The following is a 26268-nucleotide window of genomic DNA, read 5'->3' as shown; positions in this document are numbered from 1 at the left end:
ATTATTCAAATTTAGGCACCAACTACTAAAGCCAAAGATGAATATATTGAAAATTTTAACCAACTTCTGCAGTCTAAAATTGACCAAACATGCAATTAAGATGCATTGATAATTACTGGTGACTGGAATGTGAAAGTTGAAAACAAAGATGCATCAGTAGTTGCAAAGTATGGTCTTGGTGAAAGAAATGAGAGATCACATCACAGAAATTTGCAAGACCAATGACTTATTCATTGTATTTGCAATTTCTTCAATAACATAAATGGTGACTATACATGTGGACCTCACCAGATGGAATACAAAGGAATCAAATCGACTACATTTGTGGAAAGAAAGTATGGAGAGGCTCAATACCATTAATCAGAACAAGGCCAGGAGCTGACTGCGGAACAGATAATTACTTGTATGCAAGCCTAACTGAAGCTGAAGAAAATGAAACAAGTCCACAAGAGCCAAAATACAACCATGATGACATCCCATCTGATTTTAGAGACCATCTGAAGAGTGGATTTGATGCGTTGAACATCAATGACCAGATGAGTTGTGAGATGACATCAAGAACATCACACATGAAGAAAGCAGAGGGTCATTAAAAAGACAGAAAGGGAGAAAAGACCAAAATAGATATCAGAAGAGACTGTGAAACTTGCCCTTGAATGGGGAGTAAGTAGCTAAAACAAATGGAAGAAATGATGAAACAAAAGAGCTGAACAGCAGATTTTTAAAGGGCAGCTTAAGAAGACAAAGCAATGTATTATAATGGAATGTGCAAAGACCTGGAGTCAGAAAATCAAAGGGGAAGAACATGCTCTGTATTTCTCAAGATGGAAAAAAAAAAAAAAACCTGAAGAAAAAATTCAAGCCTTGAGTTGCAATCTTAAATAATTCTATATGCAAAATATTGAACAGTGTAGGAAATATTAAAAATTGGAAGAAATACAGTCACTGAACCAAAAAAGATTGCTTGATGTTCAACCATTTCAGGAGGAAACATATGATCAATACCAATGGTATTGAAGGAAGAAGTCAAAGCTGTCCTGAAGGAATTGGTGAAAAACAAGACTCCAGGAATTATTGGAATATCCATTGAGATGTTTTAACAGACGCAGTGCTGGAGGCACTCGCTTATGTATGCCAAGAAATTTGGAAGACAGCTAGCTACCTGAACAATGGACTGGAAGAGATCCATAATTGTACCCATCAAAAGAAAGGTAATTCAACAGAATGCAGAAATTATCAAGCAATGTCATTAATATCACACGGAAGTAAAATGTTGCTGAAAAAAACTTTAAAAATGGTTGCAGCAGTTGACAGGGAAATGCCAGAAATTTGAGCCAGAATCAGAAGATGATGGAATGAGAGAAACATCATTGCTCATATCAGATGGATCTTGGCTGAAAGCAAAAAATGCCAGAAAGATGTCTACTTGTGTTTTGACAGCTATGCGAAGGCATTGGACTTCATTATTCATAACAAATTATAATAACATTGCAAAGAATGGGAATTCAAGAACACATAATTGTGCTCATGAGGAACCTGTACATAGACCAACAGACAGTCATTCAAACAGAACAGAAGATACTGCATGGGTTTAAAATCAGGAAAGGTGTGCATCAGGGTTCTATCCTTTCACCATATTTATTCAATCTGTATGCTGAGCAAATAATCCAAGAAACTGGTCTATATGAAGAAGAATGCAGCATCAGGATTGGAAGAAGACTCACTGAAAACCTGCCATATGCAGATGACACAACCTTGCCTGTTGAAAGTGACAGGGACTTGACCCACTTATGGATGAAGATCAAAGTCTACAGCTTTCAATATGGATTACACCTCAACATAAAGAAAACAAAAATTCTCACAGCTGGACCACCAATAAGCAACATAATGATAAATGGAGAAAAGATTGAAGTCAGGGATTTCATTTTACTTGGATTCACAATCAAAGCCCATGGAAGCAGCAGTCAAAACCAACTTATTGCACTGGGTAAATCTGCAGCAAAACACCTCTTCATGTGTTGCAGAGTAAAGATGTCATTTCACGTTGTAAACTAAGATGCACCTGATCAAAACCAGGGTTTTTTCAACAGCCTCATATGCATGTGAAAGCTGGACAATAAATAAGGAAGATGGAAGGTGAACTGAATTGTGATGTTGGCAAAAAATACTGAAAATACCATGGGATGCCAGAAGGAACAAATCTACTTTGGAAGAAGTATAGCCAGAATGCTCCTTAGAAGTAAGAATGACCTGACTTCATTTCATGTACTTCGGTCCTATTTCAGAAATGCTCAGTCCCTGGAGAAGAATGTCGTGTTTGGTAAAGTAGAGGGGAAGATCCGCAACAAGATGGGTTGACACAGTGGCTGATGAGCTCAGGCATAGTAATGATTGTGAGGATGGCTCAGGACTGGGCATGGTTTCATTCTATTGCACATAGCCTAGCTATGAGTTGGAGCCCACTAGGAAGTACTAACAACAACTACATCTCTCCCTATATATATATTCATATATATGCATACATATAAAGGTGCCCTGATGGCACAGTAGTTCATTGCTCAGCTGCCAACCCAATGGTGGGCAGTGCAAACCCACCAGGTACTCCATGGGAGAAATATGTGGCAGTATTCTTTAAAGATTTATAGCCTTCCAAACTCTGTGGGGCAGTTCTACTCTGTCCTTTAGAGTCACTATGAATTAGAATTGACTAGATGGATTTGGGGTGTGGGTGTGTGTGTAATACATAATATAAATATCTGTGTGTATGCCATATTGAATCTTCAGAAAAAAACCAAACTCACTGCCGTGGAATCAGATCCAACTCACAGCAATCCCTCCTTGAGTTTCAGAAGCGTTAGCTCTATGGAAGTAGATTGCCCAATCTTCCTTCTGAGAAGTGGCTGGTGGGTTTGAACCTCCAGACTTCTGGTCAGAAGTCAAATACCTTAGGCATTATCTTACCAGAGTAAGATAATCTTACAGAGATAAAAAGGTCATATATCTGTAACTTTTTTAGTTCTTGATCCAACATAACAGTGAAAGTTTCTATCACCCCATTTATTAAATTTAAGTGCAGATAAAACTGATTACTTTAATTCTGGAGGGAGATTCTGAGTAACTATTTGCTCTCACATTGTTATAAATCTAAGGGCTTTCAAAGACCCCACTCTTGCGCCTCAATTATACAGTAATATTCTTAGTAAGGAAAATTAATACCATAAACTGAAAAAAAAAGGTATGGGAAAATGTCCAGTGTAATTAAATTTAGGAGCTCTAGTGGCATAGTGCCTAAGGCATTTGACTGCTAAACAGAAGGCTGGTGGTTCAAACCTACCAGCCACTCCTCGGAAGGAAGATTGGGCAATCTACTTCCATAGAGATACTGCCTCGGAAACACAAGGAGGGGTCACTATGAGTCGAATCAACTTGATGGCAGTGAGTTTGGCTTTGTTTTTTTATAATTAAATTTATTATTTTCTACATATATATTTTTTTTCTTTGTTATGCCAGCAGAACTTGTATTTACTTTAGAACTAGTAAATACAGATGCATCTCTGCTTGCATTGTTGAAACAAAACCTTGGTAAAATTGACCTCCCTCTACAATACCTCATTTTTAAAAGAATGTTTTAAACTGAAGTACAATGAAATGAGAAACAAACTTACATGCATCCTCACAGGTGTTCTTGCATTCTTCCAATGATTCAAAGTTGTTTAGATTGCCTAGGCACCCACCGTACTTGAAACGCTCACATTGTTTTGACTGATTGTTATAGAAATACCTAGTAATATAACCTCGGCAAATTCCAGTATCTTCTTCCAAAAAGCAGAATTCTGGCTTTTCTAAAAGTCATAAAAATGTCAGAAAGCAATATTCTTTTTTTTTTTTTTGGGGGGGGTGAGTGTCAGTTATTTTAATTAAATTGATAAATAACTGGTTAAGTTGAAGATATTTAAGGAGTAAAAATGAAAAATTAAAGATAAATGGTAGAAATATAATTTTATCCAGAATTATACAATATTAAACTTGTCTACCACATCTATTGTGACATTTAGAATAAGGAAGATGTACTAGTATTACACCTATTTTTGTGACTGGAATTTCAACTTCTAAATTTCTCATAGTAAATTAATACACCATTAACCATCAGGGTTTTTTTTCCCCCCCCCTCATGAATTGAGAAAAAAAAAGATTCTGCTTTATTTTAACACACAGCACCCTTGGTTTGTAAATACAAGCTATAATGGAAAATTTTTGGTTAAATTATTTTACTCCAGGTTTATTAAGCTTATGTGTATCAGCATTTAGACAAGGTCTATTGATATTTCATGTTTTTTGAGTTGTGTGGTCTTATTAGGGAAATACAGTATGCTACTTCACTAAGGATCATTTAAACAAAAAGTTGTAGAAAAATCTTTCATGAGGACAGAAGCTTCCGTGGCTATTTTTAGAAGTTCCTGGATTCTTATGCCGGAATTAGCATTTGTGTGTTAGGTAGGATAACCTCCACTGCTTGCTCTCTCTCTGTCTCTCTTATTCAGACATTGGAATAACTCCAAAAGTGCAGAGGCAGAAAGGAAATACATGTTCAGAGATTGGAGAGACTTTCGTAAAGGTCTTAAACCCTTTCTTTGATAGTGCTCCAAACCAGGCTGAACACAGCTGCCACAGAAGTTGTGGCACTGTGATCTGCTTTCAACTCCACGCACACTGTGTGAAGAAGAGAACTGAAATAATTTTCAAAAGTAATATGATCACAAGGCATATTGGGCTTGAATTTTTTAAGGCTTTAATTTCTCCTTTTTTTCTGCAACTACACTACCACAGTGTCACAAGTGAATTGTGGTATACTTTTACATCTCAAAACAATTTGCTCTTCTATCTCAGGGAAGTAATACTCATGAGTGTTTTTACTATAAAAAGAGTAGGTAATTTAATAATGTTAATGATTTCTGCAACAGCTGCAGATCTGCAGTAGGACCAATATCCTCGTATAAAAAAAGGAAGTTTCATTAAATAAATCTCCCTATTCTAATGTAGTTTTAAAAAATCTATTTTCTGTAGCTTTTCAAAGTACCAATGTGAAAGCTATTTTGTTTATTGTTTATTGCTGCTAGCTTTTCAAAGTGAATGTTGCTATCATTCCAATAGCAACCATTTGAAATTAATTGTAATATATATGGAAAAGAAAAATAAAATTAACTTTGTAACACTTTTTTGAGAGAAAGAAAAAGTTTATTCAATCATTACCATTTTAATTTGTTTTATTATTAGTATGTACTACTTACAAAATTTTGAATCATCTTAGTGGAAGGTATGAGAATTTTATGTTTAATAAAAGGGGGTCAGCAAAATATATCGAGTACAAAAACAGAAAATTGTAACATAAATTATGCTGACAAGCATAATTTTTAAAATGTACAGCTAGAATATGTGTGTGTGTGTGTGTGTGTGTGTGAAAGAGAGTGTCTGTGTGTATGTATCCCCCATCCTAGGACATATATTTATTTCAGAACAAATATACAAATGCACACATGTAAAATAATTATGCTTAAGCCAACCATTGAAAAAACTCACAGGGTTACAAATCAAGAAATTAATGCCCACGTTTCTCAGATTATTTAATTTCCATACCAAATTCTTGCTCTAATTGGGGTTTAGTTAAAATTGAATAACACAGAATGGAGACTCTCAGCTATATACCAACAGTCATATGCCACGGGATCTTCACTATGAAATCTCCTTTGGGACTCCCTACCTAGGAACTGTCTTAGAACTGTTTCACAAGGATTGCAATGAATCACCACTGTCTTTAAAACTGTCCAAATGCTAGGGAGCATATCACAAAAACAACTTTGATTCATGGATTACTTTTAGCATTTAAATATTTTTTATCACTCATGTGAATACTATTGCTAGCTTTATTCTCTTTCATCTATGACATCAATTCAGAATGACTGAATCCCAAATCATTAAGTATATACATTTTATAGCAGAATTTTACTTGCATGTATGTATTTTAGTTATGCTTTTGGGAAAAAAAGGCCATAATTAAGAGTTGGTGTTTCTTTCCATGAAATAGCATCTTTTACTTGTTGGACAAAAAAAAAAACACATAAGTATAAGAGCTCTGGTAGCATGGTGCCTAAGGCACTTGACTGCTAATCAGAAGGCTGACAGTTCAAACCCACCAGCCACTCCTTGGAAGGAAGGTTGGGCAATCTACTTCCATAGAGATACCACCTCAGAAACCCGAGGAGGGGTCGCTATGAGTCGGGTCTGACTGGATGGCACATAACAACAACAACAACATTCTGCATTTTTTTATATTACAGATTATGAAGATTCTGTTGAATTGAAGCACAGAACACTTCTGTAAGGAACATTTACAGGATACTATTTAAAAAGTTTGCAACTAAATAAATACATTCACCTGTTTTATACAAACATTGCTGTTGAATTTATTTTATAAATTTTATTTCAATTTCTGATTAGTGAAATAAATCTGAAGCTTATATCAGTAAATCACATAAATTTTCAACTTTTCCCCACATAATTAAGTCAATGTCAGAAAAATAAAAACGAACTTTGTCGATCCCTTGGCTATTCTGTACTAAGCAATTTTATCTCTTTGTTCAAGGTTTTCTCATTCAAACATAAATGGCGTAAGTGGTAATTGGACCACATCAGTTTCCATTTTTATTTATTATAAAGGGCATCACTTCCTTAGTCTGTTGGTAGTGTTTTTCTTGTGCTGATACAATATATTTACCAAAAATTATTAAGTTTCTTTATAAAACTATTTAAATCACAAAATAAAAATGCACACACATACATAGAGACACACACTCATGAAGTAAATAATGCTCATAAAAGTGATTATTGTTGTTAAATATCTCCAATTACCTGTACTTACTTAATTGTTGGCAACTCAAAGACATACATCCATGAAGGAAAGAGTTTAGATGACCTTTGCTAAAGTTACAAATTGCTGAGATTATTAAGGGGTTAAATATTTGAGAACTAAAACAAGAGTAGCAATATCTAAACCATTATCTGTGAGATGTTAAAATAGTGTGTGGGGGGATCTGCATTGTGAATGAGGTGATACTAAATATCATCTGATATTAGAATGAGAGTTAATATAGTGTTTTGGGCCTTCCTTACCCTGAAATACCATTATTTTATTTTTAATTTTCCATGATATCTGCCATGTATGGGAGAGAACACCATTCATTTTATATATTCCATTGTTTTGCCACTTAACCCAAGGTCACATGGATTTATGATCAACCCTGTATCAGAGAAGTATAACAGTTGATTTTCTAGATTCCTTACATATATTCTACTAACAAATGCACAACTGAGAGTTTACCTTTTTGCAAAGTTTTCTTTGTAAACTTTTGATAATCTGCAAGAAAAACAATATATGTGTATCAATTACTACAACTGATAAAATAACACAAATTTCAGTTTAACATACAGATAAGTTAGGAGGATTCATTCATTATCATTAAAATTATTCTTACATAAAATGTCTTAATAAGTAAAATTAGACTTTTTTTCTTTTTCTAAAGATTATATTTTTCTAGTATTGGTAATTTTGAAACCATCTGCATTTTAATTTATAATAATGTCTCAAAAACTATCTTAAACATTTCCAACACATTTTAAACTATAAGAATTATTGGTAGCTAATAAGTTTGTTTTCCAAATATCTACAATGTAAATGATTGCTGATGAGAATGAAGTGAAATCTGGAAGTAATTCTAACAAACTATTTTGCATATATAATCAAATCATTCATAGAGAGGCTAAGAGTAGGGATGGAAGAACCAAGAGTTATCATTTTCCTGATTCCTTTCCCTGCCTCATTGTCTCAACCCAAATAAAAATTTTATTGTTACCAGATGCAGAAGAGAAACAAAGTAGAAGACATTTGGGAAATGATATTTAAGTATACTTCATGAATTTAATAAAATTCCACTCTCAAGAATTAAAATGTTACTTACCTTTGTCCTACAATAATTAAAGTTTAGATTCTAAGTTCTGCATTAAATGATAGACATTAACATTCAAATTGATATAATAATTATGTGAACTTTTTAATTTGTTCAAGTAAAGATTAGGAAGATTGAAGTGATGTTTGTTTTTCTGTATAATCATTTGTTTTACAAAGAAAACCTTTGGGTAAGTCAGCTTATAATTAATTGTATAATGAGAAAGAGAGATGACAATATTAACTGACTTATGGACCATTTAGACAGTTGATCATCATCCTTTCTTCTTAAAGCAAACTGGTTATCCTTTGGAGTGTAAACTTCTATGAAGGAGAAGGCACTAGGGTCTATCTCTCCTTCAAGTTTTACAAAATTGTTTTTCCAAAGAATATACTACAAATATTATTGATTATTCTAATTGTATTTTAAATATTTAAGAAATCCTTTTTTTAAAAAATTTTTGCATTGTGAAAAACCAACCAATAACTGCTTTATTATTATTATTAGATAGTATCTTGTCATGGTAATTCTACATTATAATATTTTTAGGTACAACTAACATATTACAGTTTTAATTTCTAAGAGAAAAGAAGGAATACATGCATATAAATGTCACATAAGACTAGAGTGCAAAACAGTCATCTTCACTCTGATTTGCCTATTAATGGCAGCCAGGTGATAGGAACATTAAAATACTTGATTCTGGTGATCATACAATTTTAAAGAATATGTCTATTGTGTTTGTCTCTCATCTCAGTCCAAAGTGAATTAATTCAGTTGGTATTAACAATGACTGACAGAAGTAATATATTTTACAGTATTAACTATTACATATAATTGACAATTTTTAATACACGTGGATATTTTATTACAAATAGTGGTTTAACTTTCTTTGTTGTACTTGTGCAACTTTTGATGATTTTTCTCATTTAATTAATAAGGAGATTCAATTTCAAATATTTAACTCATCTTTCATTCCCTGGATAAATCATACTCAATCATAATGGATTATCTGTTGTCCTGAATTAGATTTGTTATTTTGAAAATTTTTTTTTTGTGTGTGACTATATATTCATGAAGAAAATTAGGTCTGCCCCTCTCTTTTCTTTTTAAATTTTTATTGTAGTTTGGGTGAAAGTTTACAGAGCAAATTCATTTTCCATACAGCAGTTCATTCATGTTTGTCTCATGACATTGACTGCAATTCCCCACAATGTAACAGCTCTCTTTCCATCTCCTCCCATAGTTATCTCTTCCCTGAATGGCCTTTGTTTGATGCTTTATCTTTGATCCCTTATATCTAATGTACCTTTTAAGATTTAGTTTTTATCTCGGGTATCAACAACTTGATTATGATATTTCTTTTTCTTTCTCTCTAGATACTTCATGTAAGTAGAATTCTACAATATTTGGCCTTCCATATCTGACTTATTTCACTCAGCATGTTTTTGAGGTTCATCCTTGTTGCAGCAGATGTAAAAATTTCATTTCTTTTATGGCTGAATTATAATCCATTGTATAAACAAAATGTGGTATATATAGCTTATTTTTAAACTTGGTTAGGGGAAATCTAGACTATTAGTTACTTCAGGGTTAATTTGGTCCTAGTACTGCAACTCACATATATTTCAGTCATGTAGGAGCTCTGAGAATTTTTCAGCTTACTAATTTCTGATATTTATTTTTCCAAACTCATGCAAGTTCACTGAATGTCACAGAATTTTATTATTTAGTGATAAACTCAAAGGAACCCCATGCAGATTTCTGAGCACAGGCATAAGTCCATCCTTGGTGCTCATTGTCCCACAAACCCCAGTCATCTCAGCCACCTGAATCTCCAATCCCCATTTCCTCAACTCGGTGAGACCATCATGCTGTACTTGGGTTCCCTTCTCTTCACTGTGTCCAGAATTGTGTCCATGCAGAAAGCTGGGACGATTGGAGAGCACCTTTCATGTGTCTATTCCCTCAGAAATCAGACTTCAACTATCTTTTGATTAATAGTTGCAGACTTTTTTTTCCCCATACATTATGTCCAGTTCTGTAATTCTTCATGTATAGTTCCAGTTACTCCATCATGGCTAAAGATGGATTTCTCTCCTTAAGTGAGTTTTTAAAAGCCTACTGGTATTCTTCCAGATGCCAGTTTGATCCTTAGCAGTATTTCCCTATATAAAACTCAGAAATTAATATAATAATATAAGTGGCTTTGGAGAATTTATGAGGAGATGGGGGCCAGAAACCTAACATTTATATGCTACCCACTAATAATGTTTTAAAAGATGTTAGAAACAGGATAGTTACTTGGGAACTAAAGGGTTATATCTGTTGAACTTCTAAAGGAAAGGGTAACTTTGCACAATTACGAAATATAAGAAATATGGATTATAATAAAGAGTAGGCATTTCAGGGAAAGAACCAATTGATGAAAATCAACTGCTAAATGAAAAAGTGAGCACCTGCAATGAAATGAGGCAGCCAGGCCTCTAGCCAAGGTTCTGAAGACTAAGCAATTTTCAGTTAAACATAAATGAGTACTTGGCCCATAATGTATGGTAGAGAATGGAGTATAGAATCTGTGATGAATGGAAAATGACCAGGGAAATTGCAAAAAGCAAAGGCACCACTAAGGACCACTGACTTGTGTAATCTGTGTTAGCAACATTTCTAGGAAATCTATGGAGAGGAAAAAGGGAAATAAATGCTCTGAGGATAAAGAAACATATTCACATCAATTCTCTTCTGTCAAGTCTTGAATATACAACAAAACATCTCACAGAGCCACAGAAGAGAGACGGTTACTCTTTTCACTACATCAAGATTTTCCCACAGGCCAAGAGCATCATGACTGCCAACGCTGTTCTGTAAAAGCTATTTTGGAAAGGCATATTAGAGTAAGAATGCAGAGCCGCCTGCTTTGTGAAAAACAAGACACCTAGTGTTACTCACAAATTATATCATCTCCATAGCACTTCAGTTCAATTCAACCAGCTCTGAGAACACTCTATGGGCACAATATTGGGCTAAAAATGGAGGAAATAAAGATGATTCTGATTCTTTTTGTCCCTTACATGAATCACAATTCAGAGAAACAAAATTGAAATAAAGAATATTAAAAATTTTGGACCCATAATTATTTTCAATTTATCCCAATGATAATTCAAGAAGTGAGATAGAACTACATATAACTTTCTGGTGTTATTTTTTTATTTTTAGAAGTGTCCAATAGGCCCGGTAGTTTGGTATATTATGATATACTTTAACTTTTATAACTTAGTAACATTAACATGAAAAGAAAATTTGGGTTAGTAAAATCTACATATACCATCAGAGAAGATATTTTCTTTTCTGCAGTATTCCCAAGATTCCAAGAATGACTTATATCCCATATATACATTTCTACTTTTTGATACTGCTTTGAGTTTTGCAACTAGCAGCTATTGGGAGCCTCAGAATGAATTCTCAAATTCATCATATTGATGGAGGACTGGTATGGGATCTCTATGTTGGAAGAGACTAAATCAATATGACTAACAATTTCTTTCTTAGCCAACTCATAGCTGTCCAAGGGGATGAATTATATCCATTTCATTGCAGATGTAAAACTAGTTCTGAGGACTTGAGGATTTATCTTCTTTCTTTCTATAGAGAAGAATATAGGGCATTAAATAGATTTTATAATGACTGCTATGAAAAACAATCATTAAACAGGAAAGATGAACAGCTGAACAAAGAAATGTCTTGGAATGTTAAAACAGTGTTAAAGTATTTTTCTAAAATTATCAAATCCATGATTAGACCTAATAACTCTGACTCTTGAGTGATAAGTATTCCCCAAAACCTACCTCTTACACACTTTTCTTTGCACTCTTCCAGACTTTCAAATCGATTTTGATTTCCATAGCATCCCCCATACACAAATTCTTCACACTGTTGAGTGTGAATATTGAAAAAAAATCTCTTCATCATTGCTTTGCATGGGCCATCATCTGCTTTCAATGCACAAAATGAATTCATGAGTTTCAGTGGTGGCAACTCAATATCTACAAGGTAAAGATAAGATAAAAATTCATTAATACTGTAATAATGTTTTTTATTACCTTTACATGTCTTTTTTAATGATGTCCTAATTTTGAGAAAAAGTTCATCAACAATATAGCTTACACTAATAAGAAACCAAGAAATGTTATTCAAATTATCAAGATGGTAGATAAAATAAACAAATTCACCAAATGAGGTAAGTTTTATCATGCTAAAGTAACTGTTCCAGGAAAAATGTAAAATAATTTTTCCAGACTTTTGTTGATAGGCTTTACTTAAATTTGGACAAGTTGACTGAGATGGGATTGGGTAGTATTAGATTTAAGCCAATCTCATTCAAATGCTTGTTATGATGTTACAAATAAAGATATTGGGAGCTCTGGTGGTGTAGTGCCTAAGGTATTTGACGGCTAACCAGAAGGCTGTTGGTTCAAACCCACCAACCACTCCTTGGAATGAAATTGGGCAATCTACTCCCATGGTGATACCGCCTTAGAAACCCAAGGAGGGGTTGTTATGAGTTGGATCTGACTCAACGGCAGTGAGCTTGGTTTTGGTTTTTGGTATTTTAATTAAGAAGTTTTTAGAGGCAGATGTCAGTGGACAATTATTTGAGTTTCTCTCCCTAATCTACGGTTGTGTCAATTTTTCACAAATAAAACAACTCCAAAAACAACAGTATATTTATATAATTGGGCGACATCATTGGCTAATCTTCAAAGGAGTTCTAATCTGCTGCTGTACAGAAATAAGAAAAACAGAAATTTGGATTCATCCTTCTCTGCTATATTAGGGGATTTTCCCGAGCATCATACACTAATGATTTTGTGTTCCTACTAATGGCAACCACATTTACACTATTTTAATTGGAATTTGAAAATGTTGTATGAGTAACATTTACATGATTCAAGATTCAAAACTATATAAGACTCTATACACACACTCAATTCCACCCATGTCTTCCCATGCTGTTCCTCCCCCTTATAGATTACCATATATGTTTCTTATTTATCCTTCTAATACTTTATACAAATGGATAATATGCATGCACATATACTAATATATATATTTACACACCTTTCTTCTTGTATAAAAGGTAACACACTACATACACTCTGCACACTATTCTTTCACTTAAAAAGAATCGGGGCCATTTTTCTACAAGTGTAGATAGAGTTCTTCCCGACGATTTTGTATGGCTGCATAGTATTGCATTGCTTGGTTGTACCAAGTTTGTTCCAGAACGAATAATCTTTTGTTATAATAAATAAAGTTATAATTAATAATACTGCATATATGCAATTTCTTATTGGGTTCTTGAAAGTTAGTTCACTTGGTCAAGAAGAAATACATTTGTAATTTTATTCAATGTTACTATATTCCCCTCCACAGGCAGCTGTACCTTTTTGTTCTCCCATTCACACTGAATACAATTGCCTGTTTTTTACAGCCTCATATACAATTCAAATGTTAATTTTTTTTTTTATTCAGTCTCATTGAAGAGAAATGATTTTTGGTGTAGTATAAATTCTATTTTTTGTTATCATGATTAAAGTTTAATAATTTTTTTATGTGATTGATGGTATTCATGTAGCTAGGAATTGTTAGTCACTGACCTTGCCTGTTTTTCTGTTGATTTGTTGGATTTTTTCTTTGAATTTCTATGAACACTTTATAAATTCTAGGTAGTAGTTCCTTTTATGTGTTATGAGTTACAAATAGTTTTTCCAGTTTATTTTTTTAATGTGTATAATATACACAACATAAAATTAGAAATTTCAACCATTTTTGTGTATAATCCATGGACATTAATAACGCTTACAATGTTGTGCATCCATCACTATTGGTTTTCAAAACTTCAAGAAGAAACTCTGTGCCTATAAAGCCATAATTCCTCATTCCTATAGATTACAAGGAGCGCTGGTGGTACAGTGGTTAAACACTGGGCTGCTAACTAAAAGGTTTGTAGTTCAAACCCACCTGCTGCTCTATGGGGAAATATTGTGGTAGTCTGCTCCCTTAAAGATTTGTAGCCTAGAAAACCCTATAGGACAGTCCTATAGAGTTGCGATAGAGTTGGAATTGACTTGATGACAATGGTTTTCTTTTCCTTTTTTTTTGAATAGGCTATAACACAGATGAAAACATAATGCTAAGTGAAAAAATTCATTTTTCTTTTGACTTTACCTTTGGTGTTTTTGCCTTTAATTTGTTCGTTGGTTTGTTTGTGTGCTTGTTTTAGTTTATGTAGTCAAATTTATGTATTTTTTTTTCTTTTATTATTTCCTGATTTTAAGTTATGGCTGAAAAAAAAATCCTTTCCCAGTCCTAGGTTAGAGAATTCATCCATGGGTTCTGTTACTACAACTTTGATAGTTTCACTTTTTATAATTACATCTTTTATTTATTTGAAGTTATCTTCATGTACCTTATGAGGGATTCTTTTTTCAAAATTTCCTTAACTGCATTTACTTTTATTAAAAAAATCTTTTTTGCACTGATTTGAGCTGTCTCCTCATCCCATTTCCCATATATATGCAGAGTAATTTCTAAACTTTCTATTTTGTTCCACTGGTTAGTCTTGTCCTTCAACAATTCCATTTCTCCTGCCAGAAAACAACTTGCCAAGTGAGATAGTGAGCTCCTTGACAATGGAGATGGTCACTCTGAGTCTTGTGGGTTTGAGGCTACAGGGAGCCTGAACTATTTCCTTGGAAATAAGCCTGGAAAATTTGGGGGGCTGCCTCAGGAACTGAGGTCCGGTGATTCCTAGATTCCAGAATAGTAAAGATTTCAAATGACTTCTTCTTCCACACCACCTGGTCAGCATGAGTGCATTTCTTTCACAAGCCTCATGAGTTATCTTTTACCTACAGGTACAGGGATATCATAGCTGCTGTTGGATGGATCTTGGCTTAAGGCAAAGAATACCAGAAATATGTTGACTTGTGTTTTATTGACTATGCAAAGGCATTTGATTGTGTGGATCATAACAAATTGTGGATAACCCTGAGAAGAATGGGAATTCCAGAACACTTAATTGTACTCAAGAGGATCATGTACATCTGTCATTCTAACAGAACAAGGAACATTTCATGGTTTAAAATCAAGAAGGGAATGTGTCAGGGTTGTATCCTTTCCTCATACTTATTCAATCTATATGCTGAGCAAATAATCCAAGAAGCTGGACTATATGAAGAAAAATGTGGCATTAGGATTGGAGGAAGAATCATTAACAACCTGTGATATGCTGATGACACAACTTTGCTTGATGAAAGTGAGGATGACTTGAGGCATTTACTGATGAAGATTGAAGAATAAAGTTTGCAGTATGGATTACATCTCAATATAGAGAAAACAAAAATCCTCACAACTAGAGCTATAAGCAGCATCATGATAAATGGAGAAAAGATTGAGGTTGTCAAAGGATTCACATTGCTTGGTTCTACAATCGACAGCAAAGGATTCACACTGCTTGGTTCTACAATCGACAGCAATGGAAGCAGCAATCAGGACATTAGACAACATAAAGCACCGGGCAAGTCTGCTGCAAAGGACCACTTTCAAGTGCTGAGGAGCAAAGATGTCTCCTTGAGGACTAAGGTGCGCCTGACACAAGCCATGATATTTTCAGTAGCCTCATATGCATGTGAGAGCTGGACAGTGAATAAGGAAGACCGAAGAACAGTTGATGCTTTTGAGTTGTGGTGCTGCCGAAGAATACTGAAAGTACCATGGACTGCTAAAAGAACTAACAGATCTGTCCTGGAGGAAGTGCCACTGAAATGCTCCTTGAAAGTGAGAATGGCCAGACTTGTCTCACCTACTTTGGTCATGTTGTCAGAACAGACCATTCTCTGGAGAAGGATGTCATGCTTAGTAAGGTGGAGGGTCAACGAAAGAGGGGAGGGCCTTCAACAAGATGGATGGACACAGTGGCTGCAACAAGGGGCTTAAGTATAGCAAGGATCATGAGCTGGCGTGGGATCGAGTAGTGTTTCATTCTGCTGTGCATGGGGTTGCTATGAGTTGGAAATGACTCCCGACAACACCATACTCTCCCAACCTAGTACCAAGTTACTAAATGGTCACTCTTACCATTGTATGGCATATGGGAGAAAACTATCCATATTGTTCTACACATTGCTTGTATGTACATGTATATACATGTATGTATGATGTTGTTGGGTGACATTGAGTTGGTTCTGACTCCTAGTGACCCTGTGTACAACACAGCAAAATACTGACCCCTTCTGGTCCTGTGCCATCCTCACAAGCATTGCCATGTTTGAGGCCACTGTTGCAGACACTGCATCAATCCATCTCGTTGAGAGTGTTCTCTTTTGCCGACTCTCTACTGTGTATGTATATCATACTATATTAAATCAATCCTTAATTATGAACACGTAAATGTCTGATATATTTTCAAAAATACTTGGAGCAACCTTTTATTTATCAATTTTTAAATTCTTGAAAAACTTAAAATATGCTTTCGGAATCTTTTAAGTGGAAGTGTTGTTGTTCTTAGGTGCCATTGAGTCCATTTTCAACTCCCAGCAACCCCATGTGACAGAGTAGAAGTTCCCCATAGGGTTTCTAGGATGTCATCTGTATGGAAGCAGACTGCCAGGTCTTCTTCCCATGGACCTGCTAAACCAAAACAAACAAGCAAACCCACTGCCACTCAGTCAATTCTGACTCATAGCACCCCCAAAGCAATAGGTGTTTACAGAAGTAGACTGTTCCATCTTCTTTCCCTGGAGCAGCTGCTGAGTGTGAACCTTCAACCTTCTGATTATCAGTCAAACGGCTTAGGCACTGCCCCACCAGAACTTGCCAACCTTTGTGTTACCACTCCAGTGTTTAATCTTTTCATCACCAGGACTGTTTAAAATACAATTAAGATTTTTTTTTTTTTTTACCTTGACTTATACATTTTTTTTCTCCTTAAATATCAGTTACTTGTTTTAATCACAGAAGTCTGTCTTGGGAAGGAGCTTGCAAATTTTTCAAGTCCAATATTATTAATAGAGGCCTAACTTTATATAAGCTGAACTTGTTTACAGAATCTAGCAGTAAGTAGACAGTGAAAATTTGTGGTTAGTGCAATAAATATAATAAGACTGGATAATGCCATATAAGACTCTATATTGAAACCTTAATGTGACTTAAACCAATTTGCCTTCTAGAGGGTAGCAGTGTTCTAAATTAAAACCAGTTAGAGTAGTATTAAAGGTAAAATTATCATTAAAAAGATGATTTAATGAACTATAAATATAATTTACTTTGAACGGAGATATATGAACAGGTGTCACTTTAATTTTTTCACATGCAATAGATTTTTAAAGATGAAACAAAGGGAAAGTTTGCAGATGCAAATTTATTTGAAGGAAAAATAAAATTTAAGTTTCCTCTATTATCAAATCTTGTATTTTTGGAAAACATACATTGTATAAAATTTGGATTAGATGATTTTATCAAGGGTCTTCCATTCTTAAATATTTATTATTCTAATAAACTATACTGAACTAATATCAAGTATTAGCAATACTGCAGTAATGCAGAAAGTCATTATGATAAATGTCATTGCTAATTTTATGAGTCACAAAATGTTAGGTATTATTCCTTGCAACAACAGAAGAGTTAAAATACAGCTTTCTAAAATAAGTGTATATTATTATGCTGTTTGCTTTAGTTGACACTAATCGTTTAAGAATATATGAACTTTATCTAAACCACTAACACAACTTTTAATTTTAAAACGAAGTCTGAGTTTAATCTTTAAAATATTATGCCACTGATTTGATCCTTTTAAATAAACATATAGAAAGGATAAAACAGTAATTTTTACAGACCAATAATTTCATATGGTCTAATATATGATGAAGATTTATAGTGACAAATAGACTCATATCTACAGTAGAAGAATACCCTCAACACCAAACACAATTGTCATGAACCAGATAGTTAGCAAGTTATAACACTGTTCATACTGTGAATTGCATTAGAATTTTGTGCAGGTCTACATATGTATGCACTGCAGGTTTTCAACTTAATCTAGGACTGTGTTCAATTAACAAAATGCAATTAAATTTCTAATAATCTGACATTTAAAAAATAATTTTTACACTAATAATATAGTGTCCTTAAGGCCAATCTATAATGCATATATAAATGACTTTATTAAAATGAATTTATTATTGTTGTTGTTGTTGTTATTTGTCGTCGAGTCGCCCCCGACTCATAGCGACCCCTCCTTAGGTTTTCCGAGGCAGTATCACTATGGAAGTAGGATTGCCCAACCTTCCTTACTGATTAATAATTATAGTGTAACTTATTTTTCTTTTGAATAACTTGCCTTGTTTTTATGCACTAAAACACATATCTGAAATATGATTTTTGACTTTAGACGATACCTCTCAAGGTATATTAAGAGTTTGTGGCACAAGAAGATATGGATACTTCAGTGTTTCTCACTTCAAAGTAAAATTCAGAATTATCATTTTCCTTAGATGTATTTCAGCTTGTCTGAAATTGTCTATTTTTACTAAAATACAGTATATACAACATTTTTGTATAGAAATTAATAATATTTAGGGAAGTTGCCGAAAATAATTTTAATTAATATCTCAAATAATACAAGATGACTTATGAAACTATGTTTTGTTCCTTCATCACTGAAGTTATAATTGTCAATTTGAATTAAAAAATAACTGATTGTTTTCTTAGTAGTATGGTTGCCTTGAGTCATGGCAACTCAAACACAGTTAACAGCATCATGATGAATGATCACAATTTTTTTTAAATTTCCTTTCCTAAGAATTTTAAAATATCATGATGACATTTTGAGTTGTTGAAAAGTTGTCATAAGGCAGAAAGCTGTACACACACAAAAAAAAAACCCCTAAATCCTGAGTCTAATTTAGAGAAGTTCCACAATAAATATCATTAAGTTAGCCCTATGATCTTGTACTCTCTAGACACATTTTCCTGGACTGATAAACATTAACCTTTCAATTCAATAAACATCTGACAGTTCATGTCAGCATTTACCTAATGACTTTTGAGAAGTGACCTGTTGTTGTTGTTAGGTGCTGTCGAGCTGGATCCGACCCCTCCTTGGGTTTCCAAGGTGGTATTACTATGAAAGCAGATTGCCCGACCTTCCTTCTGAGGAGTGGCTGGTGGGTTTGAACTGTCCGCCTTCTGGTTAGCAGTCATGTGCCTTAGGTACTGCGCTACCAGAGCTCCTAATAAAAACCCACTATCACTGAGTCACTTCCAACTCATAGCTACCCCCACTGAGTTTCCAAAGTTGTAAATCTTTACAGATGCATGCCACCCCATTTGTCTGCCACGGAGAAGCTGGTGGGTTTGAACCACCAACCTTGTGTTTAGCAGCTAATTGCCTTAACCACTACACCACCAGAGCTCCTTGAGAAGTGACCTAGTAATAAAATATTCTGTATATATTACCTGTATACAATCTCAGAATTCCTATAGCACTTCTCAAATCGATGGTACCCATTCCCGAGTAAATGTTACTTTAGAATTTTAGAAACACTCAATTAAAAAAAAAAAAAAACTCACGGCCATCCAGCGGATTCCGACTCACAGCGATCTCTTTTGGGTTTCCAAGGCGGTAAATCTTTATGGAAGTAGATTACCCAGTCTTCCTTCCGTGGAGTGGCTGGTGGGTTTGAACCACTAACCTTCTGGTTAGCAGTCTTAGCAGTCTTCTGGTTAGCCTTAGGCACTATGCCACCAGAGCTCTCCTTTAATGAAGATCTACACTTGTAAAACAGGAAAATTTACCTAATGCTTTGCCTGATTTTCATATCTGAGTTGCCATATATAGTCAAAAAGACTATTTCCTATAAATAAATAATTTTTCAGCTTCTTTCTCATGGATAATATTTGTACTTTTTTGCTCTTAATGTATTTGATAGTCTTTGCCACTATACTCAGTGGTTTGTATTTTCAGTATTAAGGATACTCAGCTGAAGTTGAGCTTGCTATTTAAGAAATGGGCCACTAGGTGGTAGCAGCGAACCATGAATACAAAAGATCGCATAACTTGGTTGATGAAACTTATTAACAAAAACAGCTAAAGCTCACTGAGTAATTACTTCGCTCCAGTTAAGTCATTATATAATTTAATTACCATGACAACTTTGTAAGTTAGAAATTATTATTATACCCATGTTACAAAGTGGAAAATAGGATTGTAGAGATTGAATTGCCCAGGGTCACACCTGTGTGGAATTAACCCCCCATGTAGTTTACACTAGAGCTGGACTCACATTCTAACAACTGTGATGTTGTCACAGACTTGTGTGATTGAGATCCCTGAACTGGCATTTGGCTCAAGCACATAGATTTAATTACATAATTTCCTACTCAACAACATAGGAGCGCTCTGGTAGCGTAATGCCTAAGGCACTCAGCTACTAACCAGAAGGCTGGCGGTTCAAGCCCACCAGCCACTCCTCGGAAGGAAGATTGGGCAATCTACCCAAGGAGGGGTCGCTATGAGTCGGGTCTGGCTCGATGGCACATAACAACTCAACAACATCTTGTCTAAAATTCATTTTATAAAAACGAAAAATGATTTCAATGATGAAAGTTGATAGTAATTATATTGCAATTTACTTAATAAAATACTAAGTATTAGCTTCCATGAGTCCAGAAGAAATGAATGATGCACAGCTACCATTACTGAACATTTTGATCAATGACCCAAGAGATGGATCCTGATTAAAAGGAAAAAAGTGGAACAGAACTTCAAATTTTTATGAAGACCAGACTTACTGGCTTCATAAAGACTTGTGAAATCCCAAATCTATTGCAACTTTTAAGCTTTGAACTGAAACTGTCTCATGAAGTAATCTTTAAACCAAACAACTCTTTAATATAATTAATGAAGAATGTTTGGTTGACCATTGAGCACTTTTGAAGAATTATCTATATAAGATCAAATTGACAACAGTAATGCTGAAGCACAGACTAGTGCTTTAAGGAGCAGAGAACCTAAATGAACAGTTCATGGCGGTGAAGCAACATGGGTAGAGATAGTGAGAAGGATCACACAATGTTAAGTGTGTAACCACTGCCATTGAACCGTACATGTAAATATTGTTGAATGGATGTACATTTTACGTATAGTATCATTTAAGAAAATAAAACTCATCAAGACTGTGCAGCTAGTCAGCCAAGAGGTCTTTATTCAAAGTTTAAGATCAAAATCCTTCCTTACTCAGCCATGTTGGGAAGTTACTGTTAACTGATTTTAAAATATGGCTTAATTATTATTAGAGTCAATTCTGATTTAGTGGCTGACAGGGGCAGCAACAACAGTATCAAGAAACTCCCATTTAACTGGCATGCATTTCCTCAGCCCAGTTGAGAGATACTGAATAGAGACAATATTGGGAACACATGGACTTATTCTCCTCCCACTTCCTGAGATGGGGTTGACTCTTTTCCCTTATTTTATCCTCCACATCCCTTCTCTCTCCACCCAACAAAAGATGTGAAGTTTGGACCACATCTTTTGCAGGAAAGAATTGAATGAAGGACTGGAGCTCATCTCCTACTGTCTAAATTTCTATTTTCAAAGGGCACATGATGGTGTTTACTTTATTCAATAATGATCTATTTCCAGGAAACATTTGATCACAGCACATCCTGTGCCAAGCTCTCAGATGGTCAGACTTGTATGTGTCCCTTTCCTCTTTGCTCCATCAGCAGTATTTTATGCATTCCTGCATCACTTCACTTACCACATTATACTGAAATAAGCTGTCTACACTTCAGTCTTCCCAATGAAACTTCAAGATCCTTAAAGCCTGGTCTCAGTCATCACTGTATCCTTAGTACCTACCACAGTCTCAAGCACATAAGATGTAATTATTTAATTTTTATCAAAGGGAAGTACACTGAACACAATTACTTTAAAGAACAGCTAGAAATAACAAATAAGAACGTAGTTTTGGAAATGCTTTGTGCAGTGCTATACAAATCAAAGCTATCACTTTGCTAATTCCTCTATTAGTAGACTTGAGATTTCTATCAATAATTTACTAATTTGTCACAGAATATAATCTTTAAGAAAGGCATAAATACATAATAACTATCATTTTATATCTTCTTTTTTGAAATTTTTAATATCTTCACATATAGACAGAGTTTTATGAGATTGGAATTGACATCTATTTCTGAGCTCACCAAGGGATTTGACTAGATTCTCACATTGGACTCAATGGGGCAGTTCTTATTTTCAAAATAAGAGAAGAGAATGCTGAAACAGCAGATATCTGTAGACCCCTTTTCCTTCTCACACTTTTTCTTTTTGCTAGCCAGAGGTTACACAGGTTAAGAGAAAGTTGATCATTTAAAGGAGGACCAAAGGATTTTTACTACATTTAGCTGCTTGCAGCATGATATTCCCAGAGCTAATACAGTGTTTAATATTATAACCTGGATTTTTATTAAAAAAAAAAAAAAGTCTTACTAAGGTGACTTTTTATGCACTACACTTTTTTTTTTCTTTTAATGTGCCACATGTAAGAAGTTACCCAAGGAAAATATCATTTCTCTGAAAATTAATTTTCATACACAATGGAAAAACATGGATTTTGAATTTAAACAACGAGATTTGAATAATTTTAAAAGATTAATGCCTCTAATATTTACCTGTAATGTTGGTCAGTTCTGCTTCTTCCTCAGAACCAGCATTAAGAGGGGCAGGGGCACAACTAAGCAGCAGACACACAGAGGCCCAAAATACATGTTCCTTCTTCATTGTGTACATCATCTCTGAAAGAGAGCCCATATACATCTAATAAATGTATTGAGATGGAATCACCTGCAGACTAATAGGACCTTTATAGACATTTCCAAATGCAAATTTTTATGACATTTCAAATGTATGCTGATATCTCTCTCTACATAGTCCATAAGTCATATTTATAACACAAGAATGTAGTATTCGAAATTACAAACACACACAAATTTAATGTGTATGTTTAACAATATTAAGAACATGCATCATATTTCAGACTTCAAAAGAAAAAAGAAGAGAACAGTAATTGAGAAACATGGGCAAATACAGATCAACATGCTAAATGTATATTAAGATCTGTTTTCATATGCAAATCTATTTTCCAGATGTTTCACAGGTATTATTTTTTATTCAGTTGGAATTAATTATCTTTTTAACTTTTTTTTTTTAATTTTTTATAATTTCTTCAATGCAAACTTTAATAGTGATTACTTTTTTTCTTGGTCCTGATACTTCCTTTGAAATGAAGCACATTTTTAGAACTTTGATTTTGTTTCTTTTAAGATATAATTCTATTTTTTTATAAGCAATTTCCTAACCAGGTGTTCTATGAGATAACAAAGTGACAGATGTGCTGACAAAAGAAATGTTTTACGATCCAGCCAGTCCTTTTCCTCCATTCTTCCTTTCTCAGGAGTTAATCTGATTCAAGAGAGTTTCACAGAAAAGTGACTAAAGGTGACAAGCCAGCACTTTTGTGTTCTAAGGGATACAGGTTTCAGCAGCAGAGTGAGACACTTCTTGTTTCAAACTGATTTAAAAATCCAAACCAAAAATAATGGAAAAACACAGCTTTTTTTTTTTTTTAAGAGTATTTCTCCTTTGGATCCAAAGGTAGACAGGAATGTGTAAAGTTCATGGAGCACAAGAAGAGAAAAACAAGGGGAGAAAGCTCGTGCTCAACCACTAAAGCTATTAGAGTCAGGAAGGAGAATCAGTGCTTCTCAGCAAACAGCAAAGCAGGGCCAGAGAGCCCATCAGAGACAATTTAGAGAATTTTCCATTTTGCCTGTAGTGAATCACAGCTGCAACATGCCTCATTAAGGTGTGGGTAGCCATATAATACATCCAACTTTGCTTTAAGCTTCATTGAAATCATTAGTGAAATGTATAACCTATTTTCTTGCAGCACGCAACACTTTGGCAATGTTAAAACACTGTATTTTCAGTCAACCATGTTTAGATACTTCTTAAATCATATTGTAAACTATTTTAATTCACAAAATATATTGATTGATACATCACTGCTATTGAATTGACTCTGGTTCTTGGACACCCTATGTAAAACAGAACAAAATGTTGCCCAGTCCTACCTATGCCATTTTTATGATCCCTTGCAAGTCTGACTATAACTATGGCTATTGTGCCAATCTATCTCACCAAGGGTCACTTTCACTGGCTATCTACTTTACCTTTGCCTTCCTCCAGTGTTTGAGGGAGCTGGACAATGTTCTTTTGTGATCTCATTGAGTTCTGAAATAATGACTAGAACGTCAGCAGTAGCTCAGAGAGAGATTTAATAAGAGGATCGTAATCTTGCAAGGTGGAGACACACTGGGCCAGAAGCAACGCCATGTGTGTCTCCCCAAGCCTCACAGGCTAAGAGTTTTTATAATAATTTTAAGTCTGTCAACTGACATAACATGCTACACAAAAACAATGTTCTACTTCCTACTTTGGTGAGTAGTGATTGGGGTCTTAAAAGGTTGCAGGTGGGCATACAGATGCAATGATGGGTCTCTCCTCATCCAGAGAAAAGAAAAATGAAGAAAACCAAAGACGCATACAAACAATTAGTCCAAGGGACTGGTAGACCATTGGAATCTCTGCCTATAGGACCATGAGACCAGAAGAACTAGATGGTGCCCAGCTACCAATATCAACCACTCAGAGGGGGATTGGTACAGGCAATCTTGGATAGTAGGAGAACAATATGGAACAAAACTCAAAATCATTAAAAAAAAAAAAAAAAAAACAAGTGAACTGCTCTAATAGAGGCTGGTGAGATCCCTGAGACTACGGCCCCAAGTTATCTTTCAGGTCTGTAATTAAAGTCACTCTGGTGGCTTCCAGCCAAACAACAGACAGGAATTTGGGGTAAAAATTTACATAAAGTAGATACACTCCTTTGAGTGATCAGATCAATCCTGGGAGAACAGAAGGGCAGTGTTTGCACAGGTAGATATCCTAGGGGGCAGAAGTGCATGGGAGGAAAGGACACAGGGAAGAGGTGACTATGGGGAGGAAGAGGGAAGAGAGCTGTCATGGTTATGGGGAATTGCAGTCAATGTCATGAAATAACATGTGTATGAACTGCAAAAAAACAAAAATAAGTCTTAAGACTGTAGGGTACGTAATTTCAAAAAACCTTATGTGGGCAAGTTACTCATAAAACCCTGACCTTTTGCACAAGTCAGGGAAGTGAAACAAGGCTATAGGTTAACGATAAATTCCTAATGATAAACCTCAACTTCCTTCAGGCTAGATGTGTGCGCAATCTCTTTCTAGGACGGAGTCAGTGTGTTTCAACATGGTTGCCATGACTTCTGTGCAGGTGCATTCTGCCATTTGCTCCTGGTTAGAGTCTTGGTTTTATCTTAGATTGGTCATCTTAGTTCATCAGGTGGTCCAGGAGAGCAGGAATGTGCAGGCTCCAAAACCAGTTACTGCTGACCGTGGAGAGTGGGCTAGAAAACATCTCAAAATTGGCCTGTTATCAGGAAATGCCACCTTAGCAGTAAATTTACATTGGCGCCGTTTCTCTTGCAGTGTTCTTTCCTTGATCTCATGATCTGAGGAATGTGGTTGCCCCGTTCTGTGAGCTGCTCCTGTCTTGACTTTATGATCTTAGGAATTGGTTGCAGGGGCAGGATTCTTATCTGATTATAGCTACAACTAATAGAATAAGGCAATGTTTAAATTGAACAAAATTAAAACGGGGCTTTAGATGAAGTTCGAGCACATATTCATATTTTTTATTACATTGCTTCGGTAGCAGGCTGTAATTGAGTACTTGACATATAACTAGATGAGATTTAGGGCTATAAATCTTTCATGTTCTTTTCTTTAAACATGGGGGCATAGAGTCTGGTCCAAATTAAATAGTTCATACTTTCATTGGTTGCAAGGATTAGAAGTCAGTTTAGACAAATAAAAAAATATCATTAGCTCACTCATTCTAGTGTAGGTGGAACAATTTAAGATTAGACAGAAAGATTAGCAGTTACATCTCAGGAACAGCTGCAGCCAGGGAGTTGGACATCATCAGATGTCTCTCATCACTCTTAAACTACTTAGATACACTTCACTCTTTCTCAATGAAGCCCAATGTTCTCCACATAGCCAGATGCATGACAGAAAACATTTTCTGGTTTTACAACTTGA

The 26268-nt window shown here is 34.8% G+C and overlaps 1 protein-coding gene across 1 annotated transcript in view; it reads right to left on the bottom strand.

Annotated features, from left to right (window-relative positions):
* Positions 1 to 22857, bottom strand: part of TFPI (tissue factor pathway inhibitor) — a 36502-nt gene extending 13645 nt beyond the window's left edge. Inside the window, exons 1-4 of the mRNA XM_042783673.1 lie at positions 22737 to 22857; positions 11846 to 12043; positions 7376 to 7411; positions 3666 to 3842 (exon numbers count right to left, since the gene is read on the bottom strand). Of these exons, the coding sequence (XP_042639607.1) occupies positions 3666 to 3842; positions 7376 to 7411; positions 11846 to 12043; positions 22737 to 22857 (532 nt within the window). The remainder of the gene's footprint in view (positions 1 to 3665; positions 3843 to 7375; positions 7412 to 11845; positions 12044 to 22736) is intronic.
* Positions 22858 to 26268: the final 3411 nt, after the last annotated feature.

This window comes from Orycteropus afer, unplaced genomic scaffold, assembly GCF_000298275.1.
Source record: "Orycteropus afer afer isolate SDZICR_OR568_19922 unplaced genomic scaffold, OryAfe1.0 scaffold00001, whole genome shotgun sequence".
NCBI classification, from domain to species: Eukaryota; Metazoa; Chordata; class Mammalia; order Tubulidentata; family Orycteropodidae; genus Orycteropus; species Orycteropus afer.
Note: the sequence above shows the minus strand (reverse complement) of the source record. Positions and strands in the feature narration are given on the sequence as shown.